The sequence below is a fragment of the Telopea speciosissima genome, chromosome 2, assembly GCF_018873765.1.
Source record: "Telopea speciosissima isolate NSW1024214 ecotype Mountain lineage chromosome 2, Tspe_v1, whole genome shotgun sequence".
Lineage (NCBI taxonomy): Eukaryota > Viridiplantae > Streptophyta > Magnoliopsida > Proteales > Proteaceae > Telopea > Telopea speciosissima.
In genome coordinates, this window is record NC_057917.1 from 70,440,239 (window position 1) to 70,462,801 (window position 22,563).

General features: G+C 39.8%; 1 protein-coding gene across 1 annotated transcript; it reads left to right on the forward strand.

Annotated features, from left to right (window-relative positions):
* The first annotated feature begins 1,270 nt into the window (after positions 1-1,270).
* LOC122651062 lies at positions 1,271-22,563 on the forward strand. Its single transcript, XM_043844397.1, has 7 exons — positions 1,271-1,723; positions 20,592-20,745; positions 20,926-21,170; positions 21,256-21,459; positions 21,582-21,674; positions 21,787-21,958; positions 22,538-22,563. Exons 1-7 carry the CDS (start codon positions 1,271-1,273, stop codon positions 22,561-22,563), a joined length of 1,347 nt encoding a protein of 448 aa, XP_043700332.1.

The window sequence follows — 22,563 nt, forward strand, 5'->3', positions numbered from 1 at the left end:
CTTTCATCCTTTTGGATAAGGGGTCTCTTGCTAGGATGTCTATCATTCAGTACAACGCAGGCTTCTAAGTAGAAATGCTCCCTTTGTTTTACTTAGGAGTTCTAATCTTCAAAGGTCGTGCTCGTTATGAATATTTTATGGATCTTATTGAAAAGATTCAGAGCAAGGTTGGAAGGCCAAAGTTCTCTCTTTAGGGGGCAAAATGGGGCTTATCAAACATGTTTTAAGCTACATGTTATTTCACCTACTTTAAGCAATTCCAGTCCCTAAGAAGGTGATTGAGAAAATTGAGGTTTTGATTATGGACTTTCTATGGGGGTGAGAAATAAAAAAAGAAAAAACTCTAGCTCTCAAAAGATCAATTCTTTTCAACATTGAGGAAGTTAAAAATCCATCTGTTGACCCATTTTAGTGCATAAAAACAAGAGGTTAAACCGGAAAGAAAGTCATTTTTGGAAGTTATTACGGAAGACAGAGAGATAATAGTTGTCCCAAGCAAGGGACATAATACATGCACAACAAAAAACAACTTCTTCGACGCCGAAAGAAAAAAGCAAGTAGTTATTAGAGCTCAACCACCAAGAGAGAGTGCACTACGATCAGCTCGATTGTAGGCTAATTGTAAATCAGAGAGTGGTCTTAGACCAGCTTGACCTCCATTGCGCTCATCCCTTGCTTTCTTGTTCTGGTGGTGGTGATGGTGGTGGTGGTAGTTTGGGTATGTAAAAGAAGATGATGATTTGGGGAAGATGAGGGCATTTTGGTCTTTTCAAATTTTAGCAAATAGGTCAGGGCAATTAGGTCTTTTCAAAGTTTGGAAAAGATAGAAGAAAGGGTAGTTTGGTCATATTTTAGCATTTTGGACTTAAATGGCTTTAAGGGGGTAAAGTAGGGGTGGTACGTGGAATTTTCAGGGGGTGCGTGTGGACTTGTCAGAACCGTAAGGGGCCATGAAGAATATTGGGTGCATTTTAGGGACTATGCGTATTTAACCCTTATATGAATGAGATGGTTTGGTTCGATTTTAGTACATCGGGTCCGGATCCGGGTCCGGGCACTTTCCGGTCCCAAATGGACACCCTTAAATTCCAAAATAACTCCCGCCCTATCCTAAATAAATCCCGCCCTCCCCGTGTGGCGAATTGGCGATAGCTACATGTAAGCAGAAGCAGCGGGAGTTGGAGAACAACGGAGAGGAAGAGAGAGAGAGAGAGAGGAGCCATTTATACGACACCCTTGGAGGGCGATGCGATTCGAAAACCCATCGATCATGGCTTCGGACTCAGAGCTTCGAACATCCACCGGAAAGCAAACTTTGATAACCCTAACTCCGGAATTCACTTCGAAAGGAAAAGAGAAAGTTGATGATGAAATCAACGGCGAAGTTGAAGGTGCTGCCATGGATTCTTCGATAACCCTAACTCCGGAATTCACTTCGAAAGGGAAAGAGAAAGTCGATGATGAAATCAACGGCGATGTTGAAGGTGCTGCCATGGATTCTGACTGGAAGACCTGCGGTATCTGTTTGTGTGAGGGTGGGAAGGCTATCAGAGGTTGGATCGATAGCTGTGATCACTACTTCTGTTTCGTCTGCATTATGGAGTGGTCGAAAGTGGAATCTCGTTGTCCCATGTGCAAACAAAGATTCAGTACCATTCGTCGGCAGCCGGAAGATGGGGTTTTTCTTCGTGAACGGATCTTTGACATCCCTTTTTGTGATCAGGTCAGAATTATTCAACTCTGTTGTTATCTGTGGAGATTAATTTGTTTCACATCATTCCTCTTTGTTTTTTTTTTAATGTTTTATTTTAGGGGTATATTGTTAAAAGACTGATTTCTGGTTGAATTTGAAGTTGCCTTTCAGTGTATGAGAAAAAATAAAATAAAATCCGTTTCAATTTCCCCTTAACATCGGTATTCCTGTCTGAAGTTGTATGATCCATGAGGTGAACTTAGTGAACTTCAATGATTCATAGCTTCCCCCAAAGCACATACAAAAGACCAACGAAAAAGAAAAGGAAAAGGTATAAGTTAATACTTCGGTTTGTCCGCAAAGTTTATTTCACTTGTTATTAGTTGAATAAGGCCTACAGAAATCATTAGTTGTTAAACATTGACAGATATGGTTGGTTTTTAATTGCAATCTTAAATATAGTTTTCCAAGTTTGTGGATTTAATGTGAGTCCGGATCCTCTCCAGCGCACCAGTGAGTGCAGTGAGCATCGAACGGCTGGAGCTGTCTGGGGCATGCTCGAAGTACAGCTCCAGCGGTCCGATGCTCACTGCACTCACTGGTGTGCTGGAGAGAATTTTTAAACCTTTAATGCCCTGCTTTCCAGTGGAGCCCTTTCCCTGGAACCCTGGCTGGATTTGTGGGTGTTCATTGATCAATCCTTTAATTACGTTTATTTTCAGCAAGCCTTGATCGATCGAAGTGTTCTGAGTTAGTAAGTACGTTGCTGCAATTCTGAATTTGAATATTGATATTACCTGATAAATTTGGAGTTGCTAGTTTGCTACACCTTGTCTGAGAAGGTGTTCATTGTCTGAAGACGAAAGAATCAGGTGAAGTACACTATTCATTTTATTTCTGATTTTTCATATGATGTAAGTTTACTCTGAGGCTGTGGCGAAAGAATCAGGTCGAGTACACTGTTCATTTTATTTCTGATTTTTTCATTGGTTGTAAGTTTACTCTGAGGCTGTGGGTAGACTGAATGTACTAGGTTTTCACTATAAACCTGTTTTTCATTATAAACGCTGTTGCGTGGGGGCATGAAAAGCATCGTTGGGGTTGTAGCTCCAAACACAGTGGGTATTGTGTTGAACTTTGTAAGGGCTTGGTGTTCATGTGTCATGGGTGCAATACGAATTGGGGGTTGGAGCTCCTAACTGTGGGTATAGTCGAACTACTGTATTATGCAACATACTGACCCAAATTTGAGTCGTAGCTCAAGCGGCCATTTGCACCGTGCATGTAGGCACATTGTGGAACCATATATTGCTTTGTGTTGTGGTTTGTGTTTGGCTTTTAGGTATTGACTGACTAGTGTGCACGTGAGGCAAGTTGTGAGGCATTGATTTTAGGCATCACTAATTCACCCCCTCTCATTGATATATTGGGTATAATAGTAGGACCGATTTATATACTCGTTCAACATTAGATAATTTTCTTGAGGAAAACTCTGCTGATTGGGACCCGTATTTTCCTGTGAATGGTTGCCTAACATACTGTTTATTCCAATGCCAATTGGAAGGCCTGTTCAATTGAATCCACTATGTGTGGAATCATCTCCTTTCTGATTTCAGGCTTAAAACCAGTACGAAACCAAGAGTCACTTTGGGATCTTCATTCACATCACAACGGACCATTAAATTATCAAACTTACTTGTATACTCAGCCACAAACATGCTGCCTTGCCAAAGAGTAATCATTTGGTCCAAAATCCAATCTTTATAGGATACTGGGAGGTACTTTTCTTTCAACTTTGTTTTCACTTCTGCCCAATATTATATAGATTCATGCCCCAACTGTTGTAGATCGTTTTCATGGACTGAGGTATAGCCGCAAGAATCAGCCAAGGATTGGCCCTTCACACCAACAAGTGGACCAGTCTAAGGGGCCTTACTGCCAATCAGCATAGCTGGGCCAACCAATTGATGCAGCTCCAAGAAGGAAGAAGAAGAAGAAGAAGCCCTGAACTTAGGGCTTGAATAGGGAGCCATAGATTAGGATTTAAATTTCTCCATACTTAGTTTATTTTTCTGTTTTTAGATTGAACCGGTTTAGAATTGGTTGCATCCAATTGGTTCAATTGGTCTAATTTAAGTGAAGTGTTCCTATTGGTCAATACGTCCTTATATCCTATTGGCTAACATGGAATCTACTTTAAATTAGTTATTTTTTTAGTTAGATTCTCTTATTTTAAGTTTTTTTTTTTTTTTTTTGGGTGAATAAATAATATCATTACCGAAGAGAAGAAAAGAATTACAGAGGGCCCCTAGGGGCAAGAAAAACGCAAACAGCCAAAGCCTTAGCTAGGAGAGGCTGAAGAAACAAGAGAAACATTAGAGAGGCCCCAGGAGTTAATAATGAGCCTGTTCCTTGGGGAGTCTAAACAACTAGAGGGGGGGATAAGAGATAACTTTGCTTTAATCTCAAAGGAAATGGAATCCAAATCTTTTGGTAAGGACGAGAATTGGAGGTCCATTTCCTGATATTACGCTCCATCCAAATATGGTTGATAGTGGCACAGAAAGCCAACCTCCCTACCACATCACAAATAGAGGAGCCAGCGAAGGTCATATCAATCCAAATCCACTCTCTAGAGAAAGGGAGAATTCTTCTACGGACCGGCCAGCACTTGAGGAGGATGCCTTTCCAAATAGCGGCGGTAGGGCACTCAAAGAAAAGATGACTCAAGTCTTGACATTGTTCCAAGATAGGCAGCAAGCGAAGAGACTTGGATCTGGCGGCTTCAAGATAAGCCTGGGTTGGGAGACGATTGTTGAAAACCCTCCAAGCAGTAAAAGCATGGCGAGGAATGTGATGCTTGAACCAAAGAAGCTTGCGCCAAGGTACCACTGGCCTTTCAAACGAATGTAGTTTCAAGCTTCCTTAGAAGAGAAGAGGCCAGATCTGTTTGTTATCCAAAGAACACAATCTCCTCGGGCAGTAGGCCTTCTTGGAATAGAGGGGAGCTCACTCCAAATAAGGCTAAGAGAGTTGCCGAGGGTGGGGAGCCCAGCGATCCCGATCAAGAATATCAAGCAACCAAAGATAGCTCAGGAAGACCCATGGCATAAATGGAGCGGGAGTGACCTGATGGAGAAGAATCCCCGAAGGGTGCCAATTGTCCAGCCAAAGGTAAGTGGAGAGACCATCACTAACCTGGGACCGAATGACCTGTAGCACAAGGTGTCGGCTAGCAAGAATTTTGCGCCAGACCCAAGAAGCATCAGAGGAAGGGGAAGCCGTCTAGATAGAGTTATTTCGAAGAGGACCCGAATAAATCCAGTTAACCCAGATGCTTTTCTTCTTGGAAGCAATCTTCCAAATAAGCTTGATGATACCCGCAGTGTTCACCTCTTTGATTCTTCGGATGCCCAGCCCACCTTCCGTCTTAGGGAGACACAGCGGCCCAGCTTAAGGGATGGAGAAATCTAGAGGAATCATTGCCCTTCCAGAGAAAGGAGGCCATGAGAGTTTCCAATGACTTGATGGTGGCCTAAGGGAGCCCATGAATCCCAGACCAATAGATATAAGATGACTCCAATACTGATTTGATAAGGATTAACCTGCTTGCATAGGAGAGAAGTTTGCTTTTCCAAAGTTGAAGCCTTTTCCTGGTCAAATCAAGCATAGGAGTGCAATGGTGAGCAGTAAGCCTGGCCGGGATCAGAGGAATACCCAAGTACTTGACTGGAAGCTTGCCCTCTAGGAAGCCAGATCTGGCAAGAAGAGCTGTTTTGAGAACCTCTGAGACTCCAGCCAAGAATATAAGAGACTTTGAGGGGTTGATGCGGAGACCCGAGCGCTCATGGAAATGCTGAAGGCAACTTAGAATGCACTCAAGAGAGGTGATTGTGGCCTTTGAGAATATCATCAGATCGTCTGCAAAGGCCAGATGAGTGAGCTTAATGGCTTTACACTTGGGCATTGGCATAATAATCTGCTGATCAGTACAAATCTGAATCTCTCTGGATAGGACTTCCAAAGCCAAGGTGAACAGGTAGGGAGATAGAGGGCAGCCTTGGCGAATCCCCACAGAGGCACCAAAATAACCCGCTGGGCTACCATTGACCAGAACTGAGAACTTGGAGGAAGAAATGCAAGAGCTAACCCAATTTACAAAAGGCAGAAGGAATCCCATCTTAGTCATCACCTAAGTAATAAATTCCCACCTAAGAGAGTCAAAGGCCTTGTGAATGTCAATCTTCAAGAGGAAGGAGGGAGAGTGATTTTTCCGATCAAACCCTCGAACTAAATCATTGCATAAAAGGATGTTGTCCGAGATATTCCTGCCAGGGATGAAGGCTGTTTGGTTGTCACTGACCAAGACATCCACAACACCTTTGAGCTTACGAGCAAGAATCTTTGCTATGAACTTGTAGAGGAGATTGCAAAGGGCAATGGGCCTAAAATCATTCATGGCACTAGCACCTTCCTTTTTGGGGATGAGGCAAAGAACAGTATTGTTGATCCCAGTAATTTGACTAGGATTTAGGAAGAAGCTTTCGATGGGGTAGTTAGGATATTTTACTGTTTTAAATTAGTAATTTGATTGTAATTAGATCCCTTCCACGATTTTAAGTGAGGAGGAAGTTAGATTGTATTAGGACTTGGCCTTTGGCCTTTAGTTATAAAAGGAGAGATCGTGGGAGGCTCCCCCACAAATTATTTGAGCAAAAATATAATTCGTTGGCTGCCATTGTTGCTGTTCCGTGCTCCCTTGTGTGAGTGTGCATCCTTGTGGATTTCAAGGTGGAAAGGTGGGTGGATTCCTGCGACTCCTTACGCCGTGACGGCTGGGAGGATCTCTCTCTGAAGGTGGTTTCATCCGTCATCCCTCAAGCTGCTGTTGCTGGTGGAATCCTATGGTAAGTTGATTTTAATTTCTGTTTTATCTTTCCTTTCTCCTTCCCCATTCAATCCTTTATTTTCTGATTTAATTCCTAAACCCTAGTTCAGTTACAGCCTCAACCAACCATAAAAATTCATTCATATTTCAGTCACAACTCCTTTACATCATCCCCTCCACTCGATATTCATCTCAGTCCTATCTAGCCACCTAAACCCTAATTCCCCATTAACCCCCATAAACCTAAAAACCCTAAATTCCTGTTTAGGCATAATCTGCCATCAGAAAACCTCCCTGCTGCAACCGAACCTCCCCCCTAGCCCCTCTAATACTCTACCTCAGCCCCAGCCCATAAATCCCACTTTAAACCCTAGTTTTGGTTGTTTTCTTAATTTCTAAAATCCCGAAACCCTAACCCTAATTCTGCGGGAATTTTAAACTGAACCAAATCCTAATTTTTTTTATATTAAAATAGTCCCCTAGACCTGCTGATCATTGCCCTATATTACTTTCATCCATAACCCTAGCCTAAACCCTAGATTTGCCTCAAACAGCCCCAAATCTGCCCCAAACAGCAGGCTCGACCAGAACCTGATTTTACCTGGCTCCTAGTAGGATTATCTCCTATTCTAGGACTACATTACCAATATTGGCTGGGTGTTGTGGGGCTCACTCAAAGCCCTAATTGTGGGGACTTTCAGCACCTTCTATTCTATCTTGCAAGATGGATCTTCTAGAAGACAGAGTTGCTTTTTTATTTGTTTCTATTTTTAGTCCTAGACTCTTAGTCTTAGTAATGTAGTCCTAGATAGAGAAGGATCTACTAGGAGCCAGGTAATTTAGGATCTCACAAATCTGCTGGAATGGGGCAGAATTGGGAAATTAGGGCAGAATTAGGGTTAGGTTTATGGTAAAAGGGTTGAATCTTATTTGAATAAACTAGGCAGGTTTTTAGGAGTCTAGTAATGTAGGATTGATAAGGTTTGAGTGAGGAATTGAAATTCAGAAAATTAGGGTTAGGTTTTTGGGTTTTGGGAAATAGAAAAATAGGTGAAATCAGGATTTAGGATTGGATTTCTGGAGAGGGCTCTTGGTCACTCGAGTGTTAATGGCAGTGAGAGGGAGGTTCGGTTGTAATTTGGTGAGGTTTGAATGGCTGGATAAGTCTAGACAGGTTTTAGGGTTTTTGGGTTTTAATGGTGATGAAGGGGAACTAGGGTTAAGCCGTTGGGATAGGCCAGAATTTAGGGTCGAGTGTAGGGGTTGCTAAGAAGGAGCTGTGGTTCAAATATGGTGGGATTCTAATGGAGGAATGAAGCTGTATGTGGTTTAGGGTTCAAGGAATTCATGTAAAATAAAAAGGGGGATGTTAGTGTAGGCTGTAGAGGATTAGGAGAAGAAGGGGATGACTAAAAACTGTAAAATACTTACTGGAATATGCAGGTTCTTCAATGGCAGCAGCTTCGAAGAACTAGAAGGACTTTCCGATCTACAAGATGCAAGGAGTCGATTGGAGATCCACCAATCCCTCACCTTGATATTACTCACAAGGCAACCTTGATATTATCCACAAGGCAAACTCTCAAAGGAGCAAGGCAGCAATATTCATGGCAGCAAGCAGAATCGAAATTTTTAAAGTCTGATTATTGTGGGGGAGCCTTCCTATGATTTTATTAATATAATAGGCCAATGGCCTAAGTCCTAAATCTATTATAACTCTTCCCTCTTCAGAAATCGTGGAGAGGTATGATTAAAACAACTTAAAACAATTAAAACATCTAAATTAAAAAGATTCCCAAGTAACCAATAGGAAATAAGACCCTAACAACCAATAGGATTAATTCACTTAAATTGAACCATGTATGAACCGGTTCAATTTAAGAGTTTACAATTAAACAATTAAACTGAAAAAAAACTTAAGTATGGGAAATAACAAAACTAAGTATGGAAATAACTAAGGCTCCTAACTATGGCCCTATGATTAGGACAACTTCTTCAGCTTGTGGATGCTTGGATCTGCATCACTTTGGCAGCAAGTAACTAGGGCTGCAAGTTTGATGTGTTTCTATTTTTGTTACTTAGCAAAGTTTAATTACTGGTAACTCAGGTCTCAGCCCTTCTAGAGACTTTCTATTTTTGGCTTAACCCTTGAATCTATATAATGTAATGACCCTTAGAGGCCTCCTCCGTGATTTAATGAATGAAGAATTACATTGCTGTTTGCAATCCTTTGTCCTGAGAGAGGCTGAGAAGGATGAGATGCCCAGGCTGAGATAGCCACCAATCCCCCACCCCCTATTCTTCTACTCAATCTCCCTTCTCTCTCTCTTTTACTTTCTATTTCATTCCCTGCCTGCAACACTGCTACCCTGGATTCCTGTGGAGATTAGAGACTTGTTTGAAGCCCTTCATCAAGCCATACAACTGTTGGAAGCCTTTCTGCTGGCTGAGAGATCAACCAACACCTGCGGCTGGGTAGTTCAACCAGCTTTCCTACTGCAACTTCAAGCCTGTGGAACTTGAGATCCTACCATAATTTTCTAGTAATATTTGGAGGACAAACTTCTAACAACATCTCCTCCATTTGATCTTAAGAGTCATATCTGCTGGCTGGTTTGGTCTATACCACTAACCTTCTATTTTCATTACCTACTGCTATCTCTGAATTTAGAAGTCATATTGGTCTTAGATTTTCAGCAATACATCCTCTGTAATAGATCTAGACTTGATAGGGATTCCAGCCCCATTCAAATCCTGCACTTGTTAGATCTGAGCTTGGATTATTTGCTGATTATATACCCTGTTATAAGCCTGTGGCAGCCTTGTTTAGCTGCTGATTATTGAGTCCAATTGCTGGGATTGTTAGGCACTATTGTGGGTGATGTTGGGGTTAGATTAATAATAATAATCTAGCCTTACATTACCAATCTTTGAATATTACACTCCACACACATCCAATACAGCTTTGGTTGCCCAGTAAGTTCCATTTTAGCGAATCTTACGTGGCGAGCGTCAGACATATCATACCACTCAGAAAAGTGGTCCATGTCTGCAAGCCAATCCATGAAGATTTTTGGATCAAGTCTTCCATCAAATGTGGGAGCTTCAATCTTCACTTTTTGTGTTATGGCACCAGCCCTATTTGGCCATTGCAAGCTAGGTGTCCTATCTGACATTTCCCATTCTTCTTCATCCTCATCATGAAGATGATGTGGTGATGTAGATCCGGGGTCTTGAAACCCTATTCGGATTGCTTATGGGCTGATCGAGGAAAGTTTAAGCAATTGAAGTGTTGAGAATTGTGGGATTGGAATATTGTCTCTTTGTCTTTAGGTTACTTTAGGCTTCTATTATTTTTTTTCCCTATTTACTATTTTGCCCTTGGGTTGTAATTTTCATTATAAATAAAGTGGACCTCTGTCATTAATGACAAGTCACATCATTCTCTCAACTTTGATTTTGAACTTGGTATCAGAGACCAAAACCTTAGGAAATCTTTTTTGGTTTTCGCATCTTTTTCTAGCACCATCACCGCTCTTGGAGGCTAAGCCTCCTCGTCTAGCATGGTAGGCAACATCTGTACCATGCGCCATTAATTTCTTTATTATGTCGCGCTTTGGATCACCGTTGCCGCTGCCCTTTGTCTGCCAGCCTTCCCCCTTGTTGGTGTTCCCTCTGCAGCCACCTCCTTCGTCAATCGCGACTTTCCTAGTTGTAGTGCCACATCTGTGGGCCTCCTCTTGCCCGCAGTGCCTTCGCTGTGACTTCCAGTCGGCGCGCCACTTCGCCGACCTCCTCTCTTGCCAAAGTTGCCTCTCACCCCACCTCTCCGCCTGCCCTCCTCTTGATGGCGCTGCCTCTCGCCCCACCTCTCAGCGATTCCCAGTCGCCGCGCCTCTTTGCCGACCCTCCTCTTGTTGGTGCTGCCACCGCCGTGACCCGCAGGTCACCGTGCCTCACCGTCGGCCTCTCCACGGTCAGTGTTGTTGCCTCTTGTTGGTGTTGACGTTTACTCCTTTGCCATGGCCCTTGAGTCTTCTTGTCCTTGGTTATCATGGGTGACGACAATACAAGTACTATCTCCTTAGGTGTACCCTCCTCTGACACAACTGAGGGTGCACCCTCTTGGTCGATCAAGCACCACTTAACATCACACTCTCCAACCTAGCCCCATAAAATTGAATGGTCAGAATTATCTTACCTGGTCTGGAGCATGTCTTCTCACACTCTGGGGACACAACTACTATGGCCTTATTACTGGAGATTCCTAAACCAACTGATCCCATTGCATCTTCCACCTGGTCTTCTAGTGATACATTGGTTATGTCCTTCCTACTTAATTCTATGGAGCCCTCTATTAGTCCCAATTTTGTTCTCTTCAATTCTGCCAAGGATCAATGGAATGGAGTTCACCAAATTTACTCACAAGCAGGGAATTATGCCCAGATTTATGAGATACATCGACAGGTTCGCAAAACTATGAAAGAATTATCACTAACTGCTTATTATGCGGCCTTGACCATTCTTTGGCAACAGCTGGATTTTTATCATCCCGTTCCCATGGTTCACCCTGAAGATGCTGGCACATTTCAAAATAAGAGGGAGATCATGTTTATGATTTCTTGAATGGCTTGAATCTTGAGTATGACCAAGTTAGGGTGCAAATATTTAGGGGTGATAAATTACCTAAATTTCTTCAGGCATATAATTTGGTTCAATCTGAAGAATACCGATGGACTGTTATGATGCCTCTTGTTATCCTTGTTCGATCTGCCTTGCTCGCTACACCACCTCTGTCGGCTACATCACCTCCTGTAGTTCTAACTTGTTGGTAGCTCCATGGGCACCCTAAAGGAGGGCGCTACTCTAAACAGGGCAGCACTCGTTCCCAGGCCCATCTATTTGAAGCATCTGACATTGCACCAACCACTTCTAGTATGACACCCTTCTCTCCGAATCAAATGGCTGCTATCAAAAAATTGGTGACACATTTAATCACTACTTCTATTTTGTCTTCTATCTCCAACCTTGCTCAGTCATGTATTTTTCATGTTTCATCTTCGAGTCCCTTGTGGTTAATTGATTCTGGAGCCATGGACCATATGACTAGTAACTTTGAGGTCTTCCGTACCTATACTTTTTGCTCTTGCCAGGATACTGTACGCATTGCCGATGGGTCTGTCCTCCATTTTTGGTAAAGGTTTAGTTACCTGTTCTTCCAATCTTTCTTTCTATTGTATTACATGTTCCTAAGTTGTGTACGAATTTATTCTCTATTTACCGCCTGACTATTGAGTTGAATTGTTCTGTTTACTTCTTTTCTACTCATTGTTTGTTTTAGGATCTGGTGATGGGCACAATGATTGGGTATGGTCGGGTCTGTGATGGTCTCTACTACTTGGAGTCTCCACCAACGACAAATCTACCATTTTCTGTTCACACCCTTCGTTCTGTTAATGCATTGACCAAGCTTCAACATTGGCATTGCTGCTTGGGACACCCTAATTTTTCATATTTTACGTTCTATGTTTCTAGATTTAGTTAAAATTTGTGGTTTGGAATAACTTCATTGTGTGTGTGTGAATTTGCTAAATACACTAGAGATTCTTATCCTGTTAGTGATGTTAAAAGTGATGTTCCATTTTCTATCATTCACTCGATATTTGGGGTCCATCTAGGATTGTTGATCGTAATGGTTTTCGTTGGTTTATTACATTTATTGATGATTGCACTCGACTCACCTGGGTTTCCTCTTACACAATAAATTTGATGTTTTTTCATGCTTCCAGTCCTTCCATGCTATGCTTCATATCCAATTTAATGCAATCATTTGGGTTCTTAGGAGTGATAGTGGTATTGAATATCTTGATGGTAACCTTCAACAATATCTCCTTTCCCAAACTTCATGTGCAGAATAGAATGACATCCTTAAACGGAAAAATCATCACCTTTTGGATTTGACTCGTGCCTTAATGTTAACTACTGGTATCCCTAAAACATATTGTGGTGATGCTGTCCTTACTACCGCATACCTCATTAATAGGGTTCCCTCTAGTGTCCTCATTTTAAAGATACCTATTTCTTTTCTACCGGATCCCACTGTTGCATCTTCTCTTCCTCTCAAAATATTTGGGTACTTGTTTCGCCCATAATTCTTCTCCCTTTCGGTCAAAATTGGATCCTCGTGCTATTTGGTACATTTTTTTGGGTTATTCGACCTCTGAGAAGGGTTACAAATGTTATCATCCCCCTTCTCGCTGCCTTTATGTCACCCTGGATGGCATTTTTCATGAGTCCGTATCGTATTTCACAACACCTCTTCAGGTGAGAGTCTTTAGGAAGAAGAGATGCCGTTACCCACTTTGGTAGTTGGTAGCCTACCTTTACCTGTTCCTGTTTAGGGGGAGACATTGATCCCACAACCACCTGCTGTTCCTGTTGTTCCAAATTTAATAACTTACACTCGGAACAGATCTTGACGTAAAGATACCATGGACGATCCTTAGCCATTACCCATTGTGGCTCCTCCACCATATCTGCCCTCACCATTAGGTAACATCTCTCCTGTTATTTATCTTGTGCTTGTTTTTGCTAATGCTCCTGATGACTGCCCCATTGCTATTAGAAAACAGGTTCGTTCATGTTCCCGACATCCCATTAACCACTTTGTTTCTTATGAGCATAATTGTCAAGGCGTCTAGGCGCCTTGGTAGACTTGGGCGCTTTGTTTTGCCTAGGCGGAGACCTTGGTTGCCTAGTTGGTGTTGCCTTGATTTTGGACCCTCTCCAACACCTTGGGTCGCCTAGATACCATGACAACTATGCTTACGAGTCTTTATCACCCTCCTATCGGGCTTTTGTTTCATCTGTGTTTTCTATGTCAATTCCATAGGATTAGAAGGAAGCCATCAAAGATCCAAAGTGGAAGGCTGCCAAGATAGAAGAAATGCAAGCCTTGGATAAAAATGGTACCTGAGAACTTACTCCTCGCTCTGCAGGGAACAAATTAGTTGGTTGCAAATGGGTATTCACAGTCAAGCAAAGAGCGGCTGGCACTGTTGAGAGGTACAAGGCACGTTTGCTATTAGTACCGCTTATAATCCTGCTCAACACGACCACACCAAACATGTGGAGATCGATAGACACTTCATCAAAGAAAAGCTTGAGGAAGGAGTGATCTACATTCCTTTTGTTAGTTCTGATAAGTAGTTAGCTGATGTATTCACGAAGGCATTGAATTGTAAGATGTTCCATCCAGTGGTCTTCAAATTGGGCATGTTTGATATATTTGCACAAATTTGAAGGGGAGTGTTGAGAACCGTGGGATTGGAATATTGCCTCTTTGTCTTTAAGTTACTTTAAAGTTTTATTGTTTTTCCCCTCTTTACTATTTTGCCCTTGGGTTATAATTCTCATTATAAATAAAGTGGACCTCTATCATTAATGACAAGTCACATCATTCTCTCAACTCTGATTTCGAACTAAGGGCAATGACAATTTCCTAATAACCAGAATTTTCTAAGGGGATGTTATTTAAGTAGAGAAGAAGGGATGCAAAGGGGATTACTGTTTATGAATTAAGGGCAAACGTGGAAGCAAATATAAGGTATGGGACATGGGGGAATAAAAGGTACTGGAAAGATTACATTTGACAATAGAACAATAAATACCAAGGAGAAGAAATTGTGAGGTAGGAAGGTTGGTCTTCTTCCTTGCGTCAGTAACTCATGGTTGAAAAGCGGTTTTATTACTAGAGGAAATCGGTAGTAATAGGAAAGTGAAAACTATGACAGAAATACAAGGAACAATGAAACAAGAATAATAATGGGGAGGTAAACCCATTCTTCAAATTCAATTCAATCCAAAATCTTGCGTAGATTACAATCTTGTATTTAAAGAACAAATAGACTCCTAATACTAATCTAAAACTAAAATTAACCTTAATAAGATTGATAATTGAAATAAAATCCTAACTCTTCTCTGTTTGAGTCAGTCACCTAGTCCTAGTTTTAATTCTTGTTTTATTTCTATTTTCCTATTGTAACTAGTATTCCTAACATGATTAGGAATCCTTCCTTTTGGCTTGTAACTAGGATTCCTAACATGATTGGACCCGGTTCGTCTTTATATGGATCCCCCAACGGGTTTAGCCTGGTCTAAGGAATTGCTCTTGCATCAACTCCCCCAGTGTTGAGAAAACCTCCACCACGAGTTTAAAAAAATGAGAGGATCAACACAACTTGTTTGACATCGTGAATAATAGCTCTGATGGGATCCTATGCATCTCATGATCAATCGTCACGACCTCCTGATGGTCATTAGCAAATGACATCTCTTCGTTGGGAATCTGATCGTGGGGTTTCGCAACTAGAATCAGATCGTCGATCAACTCTGCAACTGCAACTTTGATTGGACCGTGCACTTTTACTTGATCGTCACTTTCGTTGTTGACATTTTCTATCACCACTGATCCGTCCTCTAAGGCTTCTAGCATGTTGCACACTTTATCACAGTAGCATTTGGTACTTTCAATAAGCTCTCGAAAATCCAATTTGATATCCAACAATCCATCCATTGACTACTCCAAAAGAGTAATAAGTTCATGGTTGATCGTCATTGAAATTAGAAGATTTCGGCTTTGATACTAATTGATGTGGATCCGGGGTCCTGAAACCCTATTCGGATCATTTATGAGCCCATCTGATCAAGGAAAAATTTAAGCACTTGAAGGGCAATGGCAATTTCCTAATAACCAGAATTTTCTTAAGGATTGTAAGGTAAGTAGAGAAGGGATGCAAAGGGGATTACTATTTATTAATTAAGGACAAACTTGGAAGCAAATATAAGGTATGGGACATGGGGGAATATAAGGTAATGGAAAGACTATATTTGACAATGGAACAATAAATACCAGGGAGAAGGAATCGTGAGGTAGTAAGGTTGGTCTTCTTCCTTGCGTCAGTAACTCATGGCCGAAAACCGGATTTATTACTAAAGGAAATTGGTAATAAATAAATAACTAAATACCCTACTAAACCTGAAAATCGACTTGGACTCGGCTTGTCTTCATATGGGTCCCCCAACTGGTTTAGCCCGGTCCAAGGAATTTGCGCTTGCATCACATGGACCTATTGGTGGGTAGGGAAATCTATGTTGTCTATAGGGCTCTCTACGCGCAAATTGACTTGACTTGTCATTAGGGACTTCACTCCTCTGAGTTCCATCCTGTCTTTTGGCATCCTCTTGCTGAATGTCATCTTCCCTATCTCTAGGAGCATGCTCCCTAGGCTGCAAGGCAGCCTCAAGAGCTCTCACATGCATGTCTTCGGTCTCAAACTGGTTTTGGATCTCTTCCAATCTGGCATTTATGCGGCTCAACTGATCTTCTAAACTTATCGTTCCTATTTGGGAGTGCAGTTGGTACGGTACTTTGATACTGAATTCGGCGCAGGACAAGTTTGGGTAATCTAATACAAGTCTTAAGGATTATGAATTTGGGTTTGGGAAGGTCTACTAACACAAACTCGCAACATACAAGGAGAAAATTAGATCTAGCCGCAGCCATTAATGATGAAAATTCCGAAATACAAGTGCATAAAATTCATTCTAGGATTCTTGTAAATTTAATAAAGGATACATGATAGGTTTGTACCTTCCTTTGCTGTCCCGCGAGTTGGAGTACTGTGATCAAGTGCTAAGTCACTACCAAACTCCAAAGAATGTGTCTTCAGTACCTCCTTGCTGTTAGTTGATGATTCTGCATAGTGTTTGCGGCTCTAATTTAATCCAAAACTGGGAAAACTGGTGGAAAAAGAATAGGTGAGAGGGAGAGGATGGTAGCCTTATGAAAGAAGAATTAGGAAGAGAACGGGGGGCTTAGCTTCACACCAACTTGTATTCACTCCAAGGTTTGCAGGGAATAACTCATGCTGCAGAGAATGGGAGAAAATCTCACAAATTCCAACATCTTTTCATTGTTTTCCATCCCAAGATATAGTCTTTTAAAACCCAAAATAAAATAATAGAAAAAAACCCAAATAATGACTACAGCAATAACTTTCTAATTATTACTCCACTTGGTATCACAACATTAGTACATAACAGGTTTTACACCAAATAAAATAAAATACACCAAAAGAAAACAAACTGCACATAACTAAACAGAAATATGCACCCACAAGTTCGTAAGGGACATCTAACCACAATGAAGTAATGCGCGGTTGTGTACGTCTGCGTCTCCTCTGATATGTCCTAAATCCCTGAGTGATGTCCTCATAATATATACTCATAAACCTCTCAAAAGCTGATTCTTACTAGAATACAACCTGCCTAATCTTAATAAAACTCGAACCACTACTTATTCGAACAACAATAGAGTGAGAAAAACAAATTGAACTCTTAAAGGTGTTAGAAAAATTGTCTAAATCCTAACGAAACTAGGACCAAACAGTCAATTTGACTTTCAAACTCATAATTGTACGAGGAAAATACAAATATACATAAATTAAATTATACCACCACTTGTAATAAAATTTTGGTATGTGTAATTGAACTCACTACTACCAAAAATATTAAAAACAAGGTTTCATAACCATGAAACATCAAAACAGCCATTGTTTTCGATTGAGTGCATTATACGTCTTATGCACACATCAAATTTGAGCAGCGATTCTAGTCACTCTTGCTTCTTCTGATTGCAATAATGATCAATAAATTGTTTCTGGCTTGTGGTTGAAGGGGGGGGGGGGGCTTTCCCTGTGACCTTTATGATTAAAATTTTTAAGGGCTCACTGCAAGTAGTAGAATGGTTTACATAAAAATAAATGGTTCCTTAAGGGATAGTCTAGCTAGCTATGGGTATACTACTTGGGAAGAATGGGAAAGGTTTCATTTATTGTTAGGGTTTCGATTCCCAACTCATTAGGCTGTCAACGAATTGGATAGTATTCGTATTTGACCTGACATGTTTCATCATGGATACATGTACACCCACAGCATACTCGATTAAGATCTTATGCATTTATGGCATATCTGATCATTAATCAGTCGGATATCATGGCATATCCGATCAATAATCAGTCGGATATCAGTAATGCCATATCCATTTGATTAAGATTCGGCCCGTTTAACTGTACTATATAGCATATATGTTATATCTATGATGAATATATGTGAGATATATATATATATATATATAAAAGGTATTATATTTAATAAATGTTATTGAACATAACAAGAGGGTGTTATCATCTTAGTATTAAATCTCGTTTTGTTTGGCCATTTTTGGGTGTAAAATGCCGAAATGACCAAAATAACCAAAATTTCCAAAATATTGCATTTTTTTTTTTCATTTCGACATAGCATGATCTCGTTTCGTCCTGGCTGAAAATTTCGAAAATTCGGCAAAATTTTGGTGAGATTTTGAACTATGGTTATCATGGAAGAAAAACTCGGTTTCGAGGCTTACTGGGACGAGATAATGGTTGAATTTATATTCGACCAGGTTTCGTTGGGTTTCGACCTTGTTTTGGCCATATTTCGGTAATTTCACAAGTTTCGACTTAAACATCTGTATAAAATCATTTGTCCCCATCAAAACTTGAGGAAACCTGGCTCGAAACCAGGACATGCACTTATTTATGCCAAATATCATTTAAGTAAATGTTATTTCATTTACTTAAGATATTATTTATAAAAAAGCATATACCCCCTATTTGATGATTTTTTTTTAATATCTAAAAATTCCATAAATCTTAATACGATAAAACATTGCTAAAAACCGAAAGAGTGGTAAAATTTTCATTTGTTTTAATGTCTAAATTTTTTATTTCCATCCAGAGTGATTTTAAACAGCATTTGCGCACACCAAATTAAGTTTGACAGGAACATAACTCCAATATAAATCAGATTTATGCAATCTTGGATTTGTTGGAAAGCTTTCAAATAAAATCCAAGATTACTTAAATTTGATTTATATTGAAGGAATTATGTTCCAGTCAAACCTTATTCTATACCATGTCCAAGAACTACAAGTATTATTTTCATAGTTGTCAAGGCGTCGCCTAGGCGTCCAAGTGGATTTCTAGGTGCCTAGGCGGTATTGTAGGGCGCCTTGCACTAGTTTAATTGGTATCGAACCAGGTTCTAGCACTTATTTATGCGAAATATCATTTAAGTAAATGTTTCATTTACTTAAGATATTACCCATAAATAAGCAAATAACCCCTATTTGAATCCAATAAAAATAATTAAAAAATAAATTCCAAAAGGATAAAAAGTTAATCCCCTACTTCAAGAACAAAAACTTGATTTTTGGCGGTCGGTGAAATTTTTAATTTTCTAATGCTGGGGTTTTTCTCAAATCTAAAAATTCCATAAATTTTAATATGGTAAAACATTGCTAAAAACCAGAAGTGGTAAAATATTCATTTGTTTTGATATTTAAAAAAATATTTTCATTCAGATCGATTTTGACAGTATTCGTGCACACCAAATAAGGTTTGACTGGAACATAACTCTTTCAATATAAATCAGATTTAAGCAATCATGGATGTTGGAAAGCTGATTTTGTGCTCTACCTAATGCAAAAAGGCCTCATGTAAAAATAAAATCATTTGATCAATCAAATTTCTTAGAGAACAAAAACTTTTCTCTAAATCGAGAGCAGGTTAATTACTTATTGATAAGATCATATTTTCTAAGAACAGAATAAACCAAAATGTGAGACTAGGTATGCCTGAAACCAATTCCAAGAACATATAAACCGAATTTATGTTTTGATTGTTTCAAACTTTCAATAGCTTGCTTCTTCAGTTTTGTTATCTTCTATTTCTATGATGATTTTTGATGACTTGAAGTGGCTTAATATTTATTTTTGATGACTAGATGTGACTTAATGTTGATTTTTGATGACATGATGTAGTTGAATGTTGATATTTGATGACTTGATGTGGCTGAATGTTGATTTTTGATGACTTGATGTGACTTAATGTTGATTTTTGATGACTTGATGTGGCTGAATGTTGATTTTTGATGATATAAGGTACATATTGTAGCATACTAAATAATGTTAGAAAAGAAGAGAAATAAAAAATAACACGTGGGCGCTTTGGTCGCCTAGGCACCTTGTTGCCTAAGCGCTTAGACACCCCTCCACCACCTTGGGTTGCCTTGCCTACTTGACAACTATGATTATTTTGAGTATTCTCTATGTGAAACTAATGCATGGATTGAGTTCAAAATGTCAAAAATAGGCAGCACAACAAGAAAAAAAAAAACTTCTGGGGGCCTTGAAACCAAGGTTTTGAATTGGCTTGGAGAAAGTACCAGGTTTCGACCAAGATATGGTTGAAATCTGGGAAATCTCGGTTTCTGGCTGGTCGAAACAAGTGTCAGCACTGAGTTCTTGAACCTTGGGTGTTATTGGAGAAATGTTTTAAAATGAAGGGTAAAAAAAGTAAAAACAAATGTAAAATAAGGAGTTAAAATAGGGATTAAAATATTTGCCACTCGAATTGATTATTCTATTACTGAATCCATATCCGGATATTTAAACAAATATGGATATAGATATGACTTTTCATATTCGTCTGATTTTTAATCGGATATTGGATATTCAGCTAATACCCAGCCCACTAAATGGACAAATGCTTTGCTATTGAGGAGGGCTTGATAGAATCAATAGCAAGGAGGATCGTCAAAGTAAAGGAGCTGTCGGATTTTCAAGGAGCCATAGATTGATGTTCAAGAGTTAGTTTATAGGCTCTGAAGTTGAATGAGTGTTGAGAGAATCAAATGAAGTGAGACATCAGTTAGAATTAATTGACGTGATATTGTAGTTTAAATTTCTTTTTTACTTTTTGGTCTGCAGAAATGTGATTTTAACACCATCAGACTAGCATCTGAGACAGTTCTTTCTTTCAATTGCCGTATGCATAGAACTTTGATTTTCTCCCAAATTCTCATATTTACATAGGTGTCAGCAATGACTGACATGCTGGATGTTACCAGGTACACCCAAGTGGGGAGATGCAGAGCCAGTCAGTGGCTGTTGAGCAGCCATCACGTATGCGACAGTCTGATACACCGCCTACTAGAGTGTCTGATCCATATATGACACAAGAGAACGCTGACTCTGATGCTAGTTTGGGTGGAATGGATTCAGGTTAGACAACTTTATTGTTGAACATAGGTTGAATTTAGGAGTTATGCTGATAAAGCCATTTGTATTTATAAGTTATGGTTAAAATATAACATACTGAGACAATCTAATCTTTAAATATTCGTTAAGTTTGGGTTTTCAACCAAAGTTTAAGATTATTAAGTGGGCATTTTTGGTATGTAGATTCTGCTCCAAGAATGATCCGGAGGCGAGGAAGAGCAAGGGGCCTCAAAATTGAGTCATTGCCCCCTGGCCAGAAAGTGCAAGTCTCAGTAAATGAGTATGGTCAACCATCCAGTGAGGAAACAGCCCAGTTAATGACTTGGATTGGGCTACTTGCACGGGATACGTCGTTGCTGCCATGCAATTATCCAGATTGGAGGAAAATGCCGAAGGAGTACAAAGAGAATGCGTGGAACAAAATTATTGTAAGATGACACCCAAATAACCTCCTGTATATCTCACGCAGACTCATTAGCTGGCTTAAGTAACCATTTTTTTTTTTTTTTGCAGGAGAAATTTAGCATTGATGATGATTCTAAGAAGTGGGCATTTTGTAAGTTGAATGACCGCTGGAGGGACTTTAAGCGTGACTTGAAGAGAAATATATATGATAGGTATACCGTGCACCAAGACCGGGTTCTGAATCGTGATGAACGTGTTCCAATGGAGCAGTGGTTAGATCTCCTCCGCATGTGGGATTCTGAAAGTTGTAAGGTAGGTCAATACTAAGGCCATGCTTGTTATGTTTTATTTTCAACTTGGGCTTTTTCTTATTTTATGAATTAAGAAAGCAAACTATGGCTGAGACTTGCTTGTGTATGTTTCCAATATATTAGGCCATGTGTCGGCGTAATAAGATTAACAGGTCCAAGCTACGTATGAAACATACAGCAGGGAAGAGAAGTTTCGCTCAAATACGAGAGATGAAGGTAATATAAGGAAGGGTTCTTCACAAGCCTATCCTCTTTATACTTGTTTATGTACTTTGTGACCACTCAGATACCCAAGTTCTAATGTTTAATATGTAAATTTTTTGTTTAGCGTATGGAGCACCCAGATGGAGTGCCTCCCTCTCGGATGGAGCTTTTCTTTGAGACACATCTTAAGAAGGATGGATCTGCTGTAGACAGCACATCAGAGGAGAAAATTGTATGGTTATTAACCTTTAATGTTCCTTGTCTTGCTTTATTTATTCTCTTGCTTGAAGGATATGGTTAGTTTTTTAGTCGGCTCAAATTTCAGACAAATTGCTTGAACTTGGTGATTGCTGCTGGTTCAGAGTGAGCTTTTTTAATTATTAAGAGGTGTTTTAGAACAAAAAGCTTCTAAATGATGCATTTTATGTACTTGTATCTTTTATGTATATGTTGCTTCAACTCATTGCACATCTTTCCTTATGCATCTGTTGTTTGTTTCCTTAAGAAAGATATGCTTTAATATATAATTTAATCTCATTGAACTGATTTAAGATACTAGAGCAAGTTCCTCACCTATTTTTAGAGTTCCCCCAAACCAAAAAAAGGTCTTTATGTATCCTCCCCCACCCCCCCCAAAAAAGATTATGTACTGATATCATGTTTTATAAGTAGACAGATTAATTTCCCTAAAGTGTGAGGGTTTGGTTAAACTGTTTCTTTTGTCAAAACAGGGAAGGGTATTTTTTGTATGTTAGGAACAAACCTTCCACTTAAAGACCCAATTTTGTAATTTATCGATTATGATCTGATCTGATTGCCATCAAACATATGTAATTTCTCTCTCACTCATTCTCTATCTTTAATATAACTTGCAGATACAGATGTTGAAACTCCTGAATAG

What these genes read in the sequence shown, in the direction of transcription:
- LOC122651062 (XM_043844397.1), top strand. Translation starts at nt 1,271, where the DNA reads ATGGCTTCGGACTCAGAGCTTCGAACATCCACCGGAAAGCAAACTTTG. An exon ending in ACATCCCTTTTTGTGATCAG is followed by an intron (nt 1,724 to 20,591) that starts GTCAGAATTATT and finishes GGATGTTACCAG; the next exon opens with GTACACCCAAGTGGGGAGAT. An exon ending in CTCAAATACGAGAGATGAAG is followed by an intron (nt 21,675 to 21,786) that starts GTAATATAAGGA and finishes TTTTTTGTTTAG; the next exon opens with CGTATGGAGCACCCAGATGG.